The 16,000-nt window shown below is 38.9% G+C and overlaps 1 protein-coding gene across 2 annotated transcripts in view; it reads right to left on the bottom strand.

Moving 5' to 3' along the window:
* Positions 1–16,000, bottom strand: part of Vrk2 (VRK serine/threonine kinase 2) — a 109,692-nt gene that overhangs the window by 42,983 nt on the left and 50,709 nt on the right. For both annotated transcript variants that reach the window (XM_034508796.2, XM_076937987.1), the window contains 2 exons: positions 14,770–14,875; positions 13,398–13,490 (listed from right to left, as the gene is read on the bottom strand). In XM_034508796.2, the coding sequence (XP_034364687.1) occupies positions 13,398–13,490; positions 14,770–14,875 (199 nt within the window). The remainder of the gene's footprint in view (positions 1–13,397; positions 13,491–14,769; positions 14,876–16,000) is intronic.

The following is a 16,000-nucleotide window of genomic DNA, read 5'->3' as shown; positions in this document are numbered from 1 at the left end:
CTGAGAAACACTGCATAACAAAGGACAGTGTCATTTGCACCAATACCCATCTGAGAGAACTAATATTCCAAATACATAAGAAACTCAAGAAACTAGATATCAATAAAGTCAATAACACAATTATAAAATGGGGTAAAGATCTAAGCAGATTTCTCAAAACAGGAAACGCAAATGGCTGAGAAACACTTACAAAGAAATGCTCAACATCCTTAGCCAACTAGAAAATGTAAAACCACACAACTCTGAGAGTCCACGCTACACATGTCAGAACGGCAAAGATCAACAAAACAGGTGACAGCTCATGCTGGAAAGGACATGGAATAAGAGAACACTACTTCAATGTTGGTGGGGATGCAAACTTAGACATCCACTATGGAAAAGGCAAGACTGGTCCTTAGGAGTATGAGAATTGATGTACTTTAAGATCCAGCTAAACTACACGGCATAGTTAAGGTTTTGTGGCTATGAAGAAATACTATGACCATGGCAACTCTTATAAAAGAAACTTTGAATTTGGGCTGACTTATAGATTCAGAGGTTTAGTCCATTATCTTCACGGTAAGAAATATGGCAGTGTACAAGCAGACATGGTAGTAGGTAAGTGGCTGATATTCTGCCTCTGGATTCATAGGCAGCAGGAAGAGAGAGACAGTGGGCCTGGCATACATACAGGCTTTTAAAAAACCTCAGAGCCCACCTCCAACAGTGACACACTTCCTCCAACAAGGCCACACCTCCTAATCTTTTCATCAGATAGTGCCACTTCCTGAGGAGCAGCAGTCCCCTCTGTGAGCCTATGGGGGCTGTTCTCATACAAACCACCACTCCACTCTTGAAATATAGATAAAGAATACTTCATTCTCACAAAGAAACTTGCTCAACTCTGTTCATTGCTGCTTTATTCATAATGCCCAGAAATTAGGAACAACCTAGATGTCCCTCAACAGAAGAATGGGTAAAGAAAATGTGGATCATTTACACAATAGAGTATTACTCATCATTAGGAAAAAAAAAAAAAAACAAACAAAAAAACTCATGAAATCCTCAGGCAAATGAATGGAACTAGGAAAAAAATGTTCCCAAGCAGAAAAGCAAATATGATATAAAGACACTTATATGGGGGTATTAGCTATATGTCAATGATAACAAAGCTACAGTCCACAGAGCCCCAGAGGGTAGCTATAGAGAGTGAGGGACTACAGGGAACATGTCCTGTCCAGCAGGACATTAAACAGGGGTCCGGGGAGGTCACCTGAAAGACAGGGGTGGGGGGGGGTGATACAGGCAAAGACTCAATGAATGGCGATCTGATCAGCCTATGGATCTGTTTTCAACAAAAGGGGGAAAATAAAGAAAAAAAAACACAAGAACATCCCATAAAAGTTGACTGTTGCTCTAACTTTATAAACATATACATGAGACACCTGTACACATTCACACATCTAAACACAGAGCCTTAATCCTAAAGGCAGCATCCCATGTGGCAAGATGGCAGCTCAGGAATTCCCACTGGCATCCCAGGGAAACAGGTGGCTGTGGAGCCACTGCTGCTTGCCTCTTAGGGGGGATGTACTAAGCAGTGCAGCCAGTCAAACCCATCAGGGATGTAAGAACTAGAAAATTATTCTATCTGACAATGATAAGACAGTTTCTTAAGACTAGAGAAACTGCAGAGGTGGCTTAGCTGGTGAAAGAACATGTTTCTCTGGCAGAGGACCTGGGTTTGCGCACGCACATGGATGCTCACAACCATCAGTTGCTCACAACTTCAGTTCCAGATGACTGAGCAGTCTCTCCTACACTCCGCAGATACTATGTATAATAATGACCATATAAGCAGGTAATTCACCCACACACGAAAAATAAAAACCAATAAATCTTTAACGAAAAAAAGAAAGAGAATCATTACTAAATCTACTTCAAGCAACTAAAGAATTAATAAATTAAAGAACTTCAAACTGTTATATATGAATCAAAACTTTCACACACCAGTAAATTAGAAAACCTAACAGTAGTATAAAAGCACATTGATAGTGACAATAAAAATTATAAAGCATTAAAAACTTCTGAGACACAAATGTAAATCTGACAAAATATAAAATTTTCTTTATTAATATCTGGTCTCCTCCAAATAAATTTTAAATTTTATCAAAATTCCAATCAGAATATTAAACAATTTCATCTAATCTAGATAAATGAACGCAGGAAGTATGACTAGAGTGACCTTGAGGAAGAAAACATAATAAAAAGGAAATCCATAAAGCAAGAGGCAAGAAGAAGGCTGCAAGGGACTGTCTGTCACCGGAACCTAACCCTGAAACCCACTGTAAAGCCCAAGGAATCAATGCACCAATATTGTTCATGGCACTGAACACAGGCTCAGGCACACAACACAGGGTTCAATAGACAAAACTAAATATTAAGATAAAATACTGTAACTGGGCCAGCAAAGTGTTTTTGTTTGTTTGTTACTTGTATTACAGAAATGGGAAAAGCTAAAATCTAAAAAAAAAAAAAGGTGAAGTTAGGTTCTATCTCTTTTCATGTAGAAGAACAAATCCTAACTAAAAATCAAACTATGCAATAAAGTTCTTGTAAACAAGTTCACTAATCATAGCACAAAATCTTAATGAATAAAAAGCTGATCCACTTGTCTACATATTAATGATCTTCTATACAAATATAAAAGGCCCAAAGCACACTTTAAACACAGAAGACAGACTGAAAAGACAAGCAATGATGGTTCATCCCCGTGGTCCAGCATTCTGGATCTGGAGGTAGATGGACAAGGAGTTCAAGGCCAGCTTTGACTACATGAGCAAATTTAAGGCCAGTCAGAACTACTTGAGATTGTATCTTAAAAACCCAAAAAGGTAAATAATAAGAAAATAAGACATGTAAATTATGGAGCAGCAAGGAACTTTAACAGTTCATATCAAAAATGTTTCCCAGTGGAGGGGAAAAGCAAAATAAATGAGGATTTCTTAAAAATGAGTAAATGGTAAGAACAGAAATTCAACAAAATATAAACATTTAAGTAAGCCCTTTCGGTTTTAGAAGGGAGGAGAGGAAGAATGGCTCAATTCACACCCTGTCTTAGCTCGGGTTTCTATTGCTATGAAGAGACATCATGACCACAGCAACTCTTATAAAGGAAAGGATTTAACTGGGGCTGGCTCACAGCTCATGGCAGTAAGCACGGCAACATGCAGGCAGACATGGTGCTGGAGAAAGAGTTGAGAGTTCTATATCTGGATTGGTAGGCAGCAGGAAGAGAATGTGAAACACTGGCCTATCTTGAGAGTCTGAAACCTCAAAGTCCAACTCCTGTGACATATTTCTTCTAATAAGGCTATACCTAATCCATCGAGGCTGCACCTCCTAATAGTACCACTCCCTATGGGCCTATGGGGGTCATTTTTACTCAAACCACTACATGTCCCTACTGCATATAATAATGTAATGTTAAGTTTGGCGTGGAGGGGGCGTTAAACATATGATACAAGACTATGTTCCTCAAAAGAACCACAAGTAGGTGAGCCCTACAAACACCCAGGGCTATCTGAACTATAGCACTGAGTAGGCAACCATGAGTGGCCACAGAAGCTCAGGCAGAACCTAAAGCTGAAGATTCAGAAGGGAGAAAATCACAGAAATCTGCCCAGGCACTCTGACGGAGGACAGGAAATGGAATCACATCCACAACTCAAATAGTTGTAGATGTTCAACTCCTGGCTAGCACAAGTGATAAATTCTGTGGGAATTGCCTAGAAAGCAGAGGGAACCATCTGAACCAAGGCTAAAGTGTGACAATAAGCATCATAATGGACAGCCTATTTCCAAGACTTTAATATACATGTACAGGGAGAAAAAGATCAAAAGCCAAAAGACAATACCAAAATCAAGAGAAGTTACAATGGTTATAACAACAAAGACAAAGAAACTTTCTTTTTTATTTTTATCGGATATTTTATTTATATTTCAGATGTTATCCCCTTACCCCATTTCCCACCACACACCCAGGAATGCCCTATCCAATCACCCCTCCCCCTGCTTCTATGAGGATGTATCACCACCTACCCCTCCCCCACTCCCACTTCCCCACTCTCGAATACCCCCCCCAACTTGGTGTTCAGCCTTCATGGGACCAAGGATCTCCTCTCCCACCTATGCCAAACAAGGCCCCTTCATGTACAGATGGAGTCATGGGTCCCTCCCTATGTGCACCCAGGCTGGTGGTTTAGGACCTGGGAGCTCACCTTGGTTGGTATTGTTGCTCTCCTCATGGGGCCGCAAACCCTTTCAGCTCCTTCAGTCTGCTCTATAACTCCTCCATTGGGAACCCCATGATGAGTTCAATGGTTAGTTGTGAGCATCCACCTCTGAATATGTCAGGCTTTGGTAGACCGCTAAGGGGACAGCTATATCAGGCTCCTGTCAGCATGCGCTTCTTGACATCCACATCAGTGTCTACCTTTGGTGACTGTACATGGGATGGATAGCCAGGTAGAATGGTCTCCAGATGGCCCCTCCTTCAGTTTCTGCCCCATGCTTTGCCTCCATATTTACTCCCTTGAGTATTTTGTTACTCCTTCTAAGAAGGACCGAAGCATCCACATTAGGTCTTCCTTCTTCAAGAGCTTCATTTCTATTCCACTGAATTCCTGTCTGTCTCTGTACCAATAACATGCAGTTTTTATCACTACTGCTCTGTAGTACAGCTTGAGGTCAGGGATGGTTATTCCTCTAGAAGCTCTTTTATTGTTGAGAATAGTTTTTGCTATCCTGGGTTTTTTGTTATTCCAAATGAGTTTGAGAACTTCTTTTTCTAAATCTGTAAAGAATTGATTTGGGATTTTAATGGAGATTGCATTGAATCTGTAGATTGCTTTTGTCCAGATGGCCATTTTTACTATATTAATCCTGCCAATCCATGAGAATAGGAGATCTTTCCATCTTCTGAGATCTTCTATTTCTTTCTTCAGAGGCTTGAAGTCCTTGTCATACAGATCTCTCACTTGACTGGATTCACACCAAGGTATTTTATATTTGTGACTATTGTGAAGAGTGTCATTTCCCTAATTTCTTTCTCAGCCTGTTTATCGTTCGAATAGAGGAAGGCTACTGATTTATTTGAGTTGATTTTATAACCAGCTGAAGTTGTTTATCAGCTTTAGGAGTTGTCTGGTGGAAGATTTGGGGTCACTTAAGTATACAATCATATCACCTGCAAATAGTGATATTTTGACTTCTTCCTTTCCTATTTGTATCCCTTTGACTTCTTTTTGTTATCTAATTGCTCTAGCTAGGACTTCCAGTACTATATTGAACAGGTAGGGAGAGAGTGGGCAGCCTTGTTTAGTCCCTGATTTTAGTGGGATTGCTTCAAGTTTCTCTCCATTTAGTTTGATGTTGGCTATTGGCTTGTTGTATATTGCTTTTATTATGTTTAGGAATGGGCCTTGAATTCCTGATCTTTCCAAGACTTTTACCATGAAGGAATGTTGAATTTTGTCAAATGCTTTCTCAGCATCTAGTGAGATGATCATGTGGTTTTTTTTCTTTGAGTTTGTTTATATAATGGATTACATTGATGGATTTCCAAATATTGAACCATCCCTGCATTCCTAGGATAAAGCCTACTTGATCATGATGGATGATTTTTTTGATGTGTTCTTGGATTCGGTTTGCCAGAATTTTATTGAGTATTTTTTGCATCGATATTCATCAGGGAGGTTGGTCTGAAGTTCTCTTTCTTTGTTGGTTCTTTGTGAGGTTTAGGTATGAGCTTGATTGTGGTATCATAGAATGAATTGGGTATTGTTCCTTCTGTTTCTATCTTGTGGAATAGTTTGAAGAGAATTTGTATTAGGTCTTCCTGAAGGTCTGACAAAATTCTGTACTAAAACCACTTGGTCCTGGCCTTTTTTTGGTGGGGAGACTTTTAATAACTGCTGCTATTTCTTTGGGAGTTATGGGATTGTTTAGAAGGTTTATTTGCTCCTGATTTAACTTTGGTACCTAGTATATGTCTAAAGAATTGTCCATTTCATCCAGATTTTTGAGTTTTTTTTTTTTTCTAATATAAGCTTTTGTAGTAGGATCTGATGATTTTTTGAATTTCCTCAGTTTCTATTGTTATGTCTCCCTTTTCAGTTATAATTTTATTAATTTGGATACTGTGGGGAGCTGACAGTAGGCAGCTATCATCCTTGCAGCCATCTTGAGCCATATACCCTGACAAGAGACTTGTTTACAATACCTAAAACAGCTGAGCACACTCTGCTAACATCTTGTTTAAGATACCCAGGATTTTCCCTTGGGTGTGTAAGACTTAAAGGTGTGATTTAGAGATAAGACCTAAGGACATGACTTAAAGGCATGACTTAAAGGCGTGGCTTAGAAGTGAGACATATAAAAGGTGAGAGGCAGACAGAAGAAATTAGTAGGCACTTGATACTCGAGACAGGCAACTAGAATTAGACACTTGTACTTTGGAAGAGTACTTGACACTTATACTCGAGAAAGGCATTGGAAAGGTAATTTGTAACTTGGAACTGGGAAAGAGAATAGCAACTTGGAACAGAGATTAGGACTTGAAACTTATTACAGAGGAACTAGGAATTAGGACCTGAGACTTGGTACTTGGGACTTGGAGAGAAGAAGAGAGATTGAAGAATAAATGGGACTGAATCACACTCTGTCTGGTCTCCATTCTTCCCATCCATCCTCACTCTCTCTCTTGCTGAACCCTGACCCGTGGACCGGAGCAGCTTGGGGCAGTACTGGCTCTAACAATTTACTCCCCAAGGCTTTTGGCAGTGCGGGTTTCAACATTAATAGAGCGGTCTGTGACATTTTTGGCCCCAAACATGGGGTAGTGAGGTTCTCAACATTTTTGGCGCCCAACATGGGACATTTCAGGCAGCAACAGGATACTGTCTCTGTGCCCTCTGATTGGTCTTGCTAAGTGTTTATCTATCTTGTTGATTTTCTCAAAGAAGCAGCTCCTGGTTTTGTGGATGCTTTGTATAGTTCTTTTTGTTTCTACTTGGTTGATTTTACCCCTGAGTTTGATTATTTCCTGCCTTTTGCTTCTTTTTCTTCTAGAGCTTTCATGTGTGTTGTCAAGTTGCTAGTGCATGCTCTCTCCAGTTTCTTTTTTTAAACACTTAGAGCTGAGTTTTCCCCTTAGCACTGCTTTCATTGTGTCCCATAAGTTTTGGTATGATGGGCCTTCATTTTCATAAAATTCTAAAAAGTCTTTAATTTCTTTATTTCTTCCTTGACCAAGTCATCATTGTACTTTGAGTATAGCATTGTTCAGTTTCCATGTGTATGTGGGCTTTCCATTGTTTTTGCTATTATTGAAGACCAGACTTAGTCCATGGTGATATGATAGGATGCAAGGGATTATTTCAATATTTTTGTATCTGACGAGGTCTGCTTTGTGACCAATTATGTGGTCTATTTTGGAGAAGGTACCATGAGGTGCTGTGAAAAAGGTATATTCTTTTGTTTTAGGATGAATTGTTCTATAGATATCCATTAAATCTATTTGGTTCATAACTTCCATTAATTCCACCATGTCTCTGCTTAGTTTCTGTTTCCATGATCTGTCCATTGCTGAGAGTGGAGTGTTGAAATCCTCCACTATTATTATGTGAGGTTCAATGTTTGATTTGAGCTTTAGTAACGTTTCCTTTACAAATGTGGGTGCCCTTGCATTTGGAGCATAGATGTTCAGAATTGAGAGTTCATTTTGGTAGATATTTCCTTTGACAAGTAAGAAGCATCCTTATCTTTTTTGATAACTTTTCATTGAAAGTTGATTTTATTCGAAATTAGAATGGCTACTCCAGCTTGTTGTATGGGACCATTGGCTTAGAAAACTGTTTTCTAGCCCTTCACTCTAAGGTAGTGTCTATCTTTGCCACTGAGGTACGTTTCCAGTATGCAACAAAATACTGGGTCCTATTTACATATCCATTCTGTTAGTCTATGACTTTTTATTGGGGAATTGAGTCCATTGATGTTAAGAGATATTAAGGAAAAGTGATTGTTTCTTCCTGTTATTTTAGTTGTTAGAGGTGTAATTATGTTTGTGTAGCTATCTTCTTATGGGTTTGTTGGAAGATTACTTTCTTGCTTTTCCTATGTTATAGTTTCCCTCCTTTTGTTGGAGTTTTCTAGCCATTATCCTTTGTAGGGCTGTATTTGTAGGAAGATATTGTGTAAATTTGGTTTTGTCATGAAATGTCTTGGTTTCTCCATCTAAAGTGATTGAGAGTTTTGCTGGATATAGTAGTCTGGGCTGGCATTTGTGTTTTCTTAGGGTTGGTATCACTCCAGGATCTTCTGGCTTTTATAGTCTCTGGTTAGAAGTCTGGTGTAATTCTTTTAGGTCTGCCTTTATATGTTACTTTACCTTTTTCCCTTACTGCTTTTAGTATTTTTTCTTTGTTTTGTGAATTTGATATTTTGATTATTATGTGACGGGAGAAACTTCTTTTCTGGTCTAGTCTATTTGGGGTTTTGTAGGCTTCATGTATGTTCATCAGCATCTCTTTCTTTAGGTTAGGAAAGTTTTCCTCTATAATTTTGTTGAAGATATTTACTGGCCCTTTAAGTTGGGAATCTCCACTCTCATCTATACCTATTATCCTTAGGTTTGGCATTCTCATTGTGTCCTGGATTTCCTGGATGTTTTGGGCTAGGAGCTTTATGCATTTTGCATTTTCTTTGACAGCTGTGTCAATGTTTTCCATGGTATCTTCTGCACACGAGATTCTCTCTTCCATCTCTTGTATTCTGTTGGTGATGCTTGCATCTATGATTCCTGATTTCTTTCCTAGGTTTTCTATCTTTAGGGTAGTCCCCCTTCGATATTTCTTTATTGTTTCTACTTCCATTTTTAGATCCTGGATGGTTTTGTTTAATTCCTTCACCTGTTTGGTTGTGTTTTCTTGAAATTCTTTAAGGGATTATTGTGTTTCCTCTTTAAGGGCTTCTACCTTTTACCTGTGTTCTACTGTATTTCTTTAAAAGAGTTGTTTATGTCCTTCTTAAAGTCCTCTATCATCCTCATGAGAAGTGATTTTAAATCTGAATCCTGCTTTTCTGGTATGATGAGGTATCCAGGACTTAATATGCTAGGAGAACTGGGTTCTGATGATGCCAAGTAACTTTGGTTTCTGTTGTTTATATTCTTGTGCTTGCCTTTTGCCATCAGGTTAACTCTAGTGCTACCTGCACTCACTGTCTCTGACTGGAGCCTGTCTTTCAGTTACCTTGCTTGTGTCAGAACTCCTCAGAGTCCAGATGTCTTTGTGATCCTGAGCTCCTGGGTAGAAGAGCTCCTGGGACTCAGGCTTCCTCTGGGATCCTGAAATCCTGCTGCTCTGATTGCAGTTGTTCCTGTGCTGCTCTGAGTACACTGGTTCCTCAGGTGCTCTGATTGCAGTGGTTCTACCACTGCTCTAAGATGGTTCAGGATATGGTGTCTTCACAGGAGCAGACCCGATAGGTATCTGGCCCAGCCAAAAGAACCAAGGGAAAGGTGGAAGGGGAGTGGTTTTCTGGAGGGAGGGGGTAGATGGCAGCTCTTGGGCTTAAGGTTTTGGGAGAGGGTTCTTATCTGCTGCTCTAGGGAAGGTTCAGGATATGGTGTCTTCATGGGAGCAGACCTGCTAGGTGTCTGCCCCAGCTAAAAGGACCAAGGGAAAGGTGGAAGGGGAGTGGTTTTCTTGAGGGGTGAGCTTTGTGTAGGTGATGGGTCCAGAGTGCCCCAGGCTCCAAGTTGCAGTTCTGGGGCATAGGGCTGTGGGGGAGAGTTCTTACCAGTTGCTCTAGGAAGGTTCATGATAAGGTGTCTTCATGGGAGCAGACCAGCCAGGTGTCTGCCCCAGCCAAAAGGCAAGATAGACTTTCAAATAAAGATAAAAGAGACAACTCATAAAGAAGACATAAAAATCCACATGCACCCAATACACACAAACAAAATCCTGATAAGGGTTTAAGAGAGCAAGGAATTCAAGGGTTTCTAAATTCTTCATAGTAGAGACACTGAAACCTGCAATAAAACTCAGCCAGGTTTACCTATTGACACTTACTAAACATTCTATCCAAAACCACATAGCAGGGTATGTGTTATTTTTAAGAGTTTATGAAACATCCCAAAAGTGGCCTGTATCTTTACAAATAAAGTAACTGTCAACAAAATTTAAACCACCAAAATCCTACAATGTAATTCTCTAATACAGAATTAAGATTCTGCTAACCTTCAGCAAGGGCAGGATTCTGATAGCCTCTTCTGACCTCAGGCAGTACTAAGCACACAGGTGGGGTGCAGACACACATGAAAAGCAAACTAGTCATACATATAAAATGAAAATTATATATCCTTTAGAAAATTTTCCAAGAAGAAAAACAATCTACAGTAGAGGTGGGAGGAAGGCTCAGCAGTTAAAATCACGTACTGTGCTTGCAGAGGACCCGAATTCAGTTTCCAGCACCGACATCAGATAGCTCACAACATCTCTAATTCCAGCTCTGGGGCATCAGACACCCTGTTCTGACCTCTACAGGCAACTGCACTCACAGGTACATAGATACATATGTGTACACATAATTTAAATAGGAGAATTGAAAGATTTAAAACTCCCAGATATCTGAAAATTAAACATAATCTCACATGTGTGAATTCACAAAAAGCAAACCTCAAGGAAAATAAGAAAATATTTTGAAGATAATAAAAATAAAAACAAGCAATGTGAGCATGGGGATGTTCATCCTTTCCAAGGTATTCCCACAGTTTCAGAATAGCAGTAGTGGCTTCACATATATCTGGACCACAAACACAGTCAGAATCCTAACAGGTTTTCTGATAAAACAGACAAACTGACTCAGAAGATAGATTAGCCAAAACAATTTGTTAAAACAAAAAACAAAGTTGGAAGGTTCCCACTACCTAATTTTAACATTATAAAGCTGCAGTAATCAAGACAGTGTTATATTGGATGTCCCACCTATTTATTAACAACATCACTGAAAAACCTTGCTAAGCAAACATCTGACAAAGCTCTTTCCTACCCTCAAAATAAAAAGATCCTGCAGCTCATTCAGAAGACAAGTTGACTTAAAGATGGACATATTCACCAAGAAAACACATTCTGGCAAGCCAATACATGGAGCTTGGTCAGCAGCAGCAGATAACTAAGGAAAATTTAAATGACAGATGCCTAGCACCCATGAGAACAGCAGAAACTCAGGAAACAAAATATGAAGGAAATGTCATCATCAGGCATTGCTGATGGGAACGTCACAATGACAGTTTCCAAAGAACAGTCTGGCAGTTTCTATATCACATATACATCACCATATGACCCAGAGAGTCTACTTGCAGTTATTTACCCTCAGAGATAGAAAAAAAAAAAAAGACTGCATAAAAGCTTCAGTTGCATCTTAGCTTGTGGCCATGGTATCTGCAACTGCCAAAACCCAATCAGGGCTGGAGAGATGGGTCAGCAGGTAAGAGTGCTAGCTGGTTTTCCCGAGGTTTTCCCAACACTCATGTTAGATAATAATAAAAATAAATCCTAAATACATCCAAATGCCCAAACCCAGGTGATCAGATAAAGCAACAGTAGTGTTCAAGGAGAAACTTACAACCCAGTAACTATAGAATGATGACAAGGGTCTGAAGTATTTTGCCAAGTAACTGAAAACAGACATAAGAATATATATCGCAGTATTTCAGATCTTTTCCCATTTGCTCTTCTTAAGGAAGCTGCTTCCCTGTTTCACTTCCACACTTCCAGTTTTAGCAACAGTGACCTATTTTTCATTTGTCTCAAGGACAGCACTGTCTCCTTCCACCCACCCAGCTTTCATTTTTATCATCAGACTGTGAAATTGTGGGCTATTTTTTCTATTAATTTCTTATTGTATGATAGATATTTTTTAAATTTTACTATAAACATCTTTCACAGGTACTCATTCGTCATATCTAGTATTAATTTACAGATATATTTAAAATTTTAATCTACCAGTGTTTTCTGTCAAGACTTTTTCTCTTATTTAAAACATCTATTACTCACAGTGTCCATTAAGCATTTAATGATAGTTTCCTAATATTTTTGCGACATGATGTTTTTATTTAAATGTATTGAGACACTAGGCAATAGTTAATATACTTATTATTTAAAATTAAAGTAAATTTTCAGTTATTCAGTTACTTTTGCCATATTTTTAACCTATTTTATTTGGAGAAATTTTATGTTTAATGTAAATAAATTTTGAGAAACTTAGGTAAAACTAAGCAGTGAGTATGAGACAGTTTTCACCTCCACACCGCCCTACCCCAGAGAGACACTTGTTAACAAAAATAAAATGACAATGACAGATGAGCGTCACCCCAAGTCTACAGTGTCCAATGAGAACAGGACTTGACAAAGAAACAATGATGTGTGTACCCTGAAGTATACAGGAGAGTTTCACTGACTTAGAAACCTCATGACCCTGGCTGTTCACACACCTTGCTCCCAACCCCAGCTCACTATCAAGTGTTTACCTGTGCTCATAGTTTAACATAGAATGTCAGATAGCTGACATATACAGCAGTTCCCACTTGACGTTTTCACATATTGTTATAGTTTTAAGTTCTTCCACATCTTTCCATAGTTTGGCACGTATCTTTTCAGCACTGAATAAAACTCCTCTACAGAGACATATCTATACCTCAACAGGAGGGTGTTCCAGTTACTTCCATGTATTGATAAGGCTTTTTAAGTAGACTTAAGTATTCAACTCATTTCAGTTAAGTGGAGAAACATGATTACTTAATATCATGATAGGAGATTTTTATGTTCCTAAGAAACTAAGAAAAGTGGCATCCAAGATGTCCACACCATTCTGTTATCTGTTTTTCTATATACTTTTTAGCAAGTGGTACTGTCCTACCCCACATCTCCAGAAATGCTATGATATTGCAGAAAAGGTGTCTCCCACAATGGGAAGTTCTTTTGGACATGCTTCTTTGCTCCAACTATAGGAAGCAAAAATGGAGCCCTGTGCAGCTATCTTTCTGCACACACCTATCCCTTCTCCCTGGACCAGATGCCATGGTACTTTATCTACATTTGCTTATGAACTCAGCTTCCTGCTCAGCCATTTCTTCAATGTGTGCCCATTAGCAAATGATTTAACCCTTCTGACTCTCAGCTTCTTCATCCTAATTACTCATTAATCTGGTGCAAGGATTAAATCACGTAAGCAAAGTAAGACAAATTGAAACATTCATCATATTAAGCCCTCATTTGTAAACGCTTGTGGGTTAAGGGTCGGCCTTCGGCATTCCTAAGCCCCTCACTAAAAGCAAATGTTCATTTTCTCCTTACCCGATCTGGATTTGTGTAACCCAACAGTAGATTTGCTGCTTTTATATCACCATGAACATATTCATTTTCATGTATATATTCCAGCACATCCAGCTGTGAAAAGAAGTAGGTAAGACCATATCGGTATTTTATACTACAATAATATGATTTGTTTCCACACATGATTTCCCATAATTATTGATTAATCTAAAATATCATAATTTCTGGTTGCTCACTGTTGAAGAAAGTGTTTGTCCATTGTGAATGGTACCATTACCTGGGATGAGATTCTGTACTATATAAAAAGAAGAAAGAGAGTTGAGCACAAGTACCCATCACTCTATTTTTTGACTGTGGATGACATGTGATTGATCAGTTGCCCAAAAAGACTGCTGTCTGTGATTTCACCATCATGAGAGACTATAACCTCAAATTATGAAACAAAGTAAATACTGTCTCTGTTAATTGGTTTTTGCCAGGATATTTTATCACAGAAACTAAAACAGCAACATAGACTGGGAATACACAGCATTACAAAGTACATGAAAATAGTCAAGACATCCATGTTGAAATAGTCATATAGTTCATTCCTCAATCAGTAATTATGATTCAAGTCTTGAAGACCTCAGAACAAAATATTATGCCTATGATCATTCTCCTATAATAGCAAAAAACTCTTGGGCATCATTAAAGCCCTGAACTCTTGCATGTCAAGTGTGTGTGTGTGTGTGTGTGTGTGTGTGTGTGTGTGTGTAGGGGGTAAGGGGGACATTCCATAAATATTTACTAGGTGAGCAGATAAATAAATGCAGAAAATAATTATTTTCCACAACACAACCTGGCATGAGTTGTTTCACCCTACTTATGATAGGAGGTGGGGGAAACCCAAGACTAACATGTAAGTAAGATAAATATGTGGCATTATTGACAAATGACTGTATGCGTGGTTCATTTATGACTACACTGCTTCCTAGTTAACAAAGTACACCTGTTATTCATGTTATTCACGGCCAAAACTAATTGTTGCCACTGTCTCCAACTTACACTTAAAATATTTAAAATCAAACCAAAGCATATTTAGTATGAAAAGCAGTCTATTTGACCATAATTTGTGGTTACAAATATAACAGACAACAGAAAGGTTATTCTTACAGCTCTACATCTTCCGAGATATAAAAACAAGCTGTCAGGGAAAACTGAGTCTGATAGCAATAGGCAACTACAACATAGCCTGTCATCAGGAGAGCCCTTGGTTAGCAAGTTCACTAAAATACTTTCTACTCTCTACAACTGACATTCCAAAGCAAAAATCATATTTTTTTTCATAATTATCTGAAGCAAAAACCAAATAAGTCATCTGTAAGGCATTTGAAGCAAGTCATCTCAAACTCACCATCCTGATTCCAAGTTGCAGGACAGTTAACTTTTTAAAAACACCATTCTGGTCCAGGAGTTTCTGTAAATCTATTCCAAGTCTTTCCATTACCATGAATCTGTAACTGTGAGAAGACATTAAAAAGAAAAAAAAAAGGAGAGAGAGAGAGAGAAAGAAAGAGAGAGAGAGACTTCTGAAATAATAATTCTGAAATTATCTCTTAATGAACATGAATAAAGAACAGCAATACATCCACCTAACAACCAAGGAGTCTAAGCAGCTGGAGAGCATGTGCACAGTGAACTGCAGCCTCTGTGAAGCAGCTTATTCCATCCTTTCCATCCTTTGCACCTCTTTCACTAGAGCTGAGCAGTTAATAGTGTCATAGATAATGGAGAGAGTGATGTTTCAGATTTTTCTCTTCTGGTTGTGTATGACAGTGCTAATTGCTCAGTACGGATCAATAAGTATGATGGGGACCAGCCTTATCATATGACCTAAAAATGTCACTACCCATACAGAAAATGGGATCACTTCTTTATGTTAAAAAATTGTATTTTACCCATTGTTATAAACATTTTATTTAGAGGACATATGTGTATGGGAATGAGAGTGTGAGCCTGTAGGCATAGAGGATAGCAGAAGTGGCCTATTCCTCGGTGCTGAAGCTGGAGACACCTCTGGAACATCCACATGGCTTGCTGCATGGGTGCTGGAATCTGAACTTGGTTACTAGTAGATGTGCAGCTCTATCTGGAACAGCTCCATCCGTCTCTCCATCCCCGCCTATCTTTGTTGTAACTTCCCTTCTTCCTTTTCTGTTCAGCAGTCTCCTTTGTCATTCCCCTTTCTAGCACACCAGCCCACATTCTACATCTGCAATTAGAGAAATATACACACAGCCCTTTTGGAGGTTTTGCATTACAGAAGTGTGATATCATGGAAGCTTTCATTGCCCCTTTATTAAGTCTCCATACAGACTTATAGGTTTCTTATGGCACTTACATGGCATACTTTGTCTCACTCACTCTCCTCTCCCACTGGCCTTCACAGCCACCCGCAGCCCTCAAACATCTCCACTCCTGCTTTCATGTCCCATCAGTCCATTATCTTATTCCCCCCTTTACATGTCTTTCCAATTTCTCAAAGCCCCCTCTTTACACACACACACACCATGTATAGATAACAAAGTATCTAGATTTCTCAGATGAGATAAAACCTGAAAAAATTGTTTGAACCTGGCTAGCTT

This window comes from Arvicanthis niloticus, chromosome 7, assembly GCF_011762505.2.
Source record: "Arvicanthis niloticus isolate mArvNil1 chromosome 7, mArvNil1.pat.X, whole genome shotgun sequence".
Taxonomy (NCBI): Eukaryota; Metazoa; Chordata; class Mammalia; order Rodentia; family Muridae; genus Arvicanthis; species Arvicanthis niloticus.
Note: the sequence above shows the minus strand (reverse complement) of the source record. Positions and strands in the feature narration are given on the sequence as shown.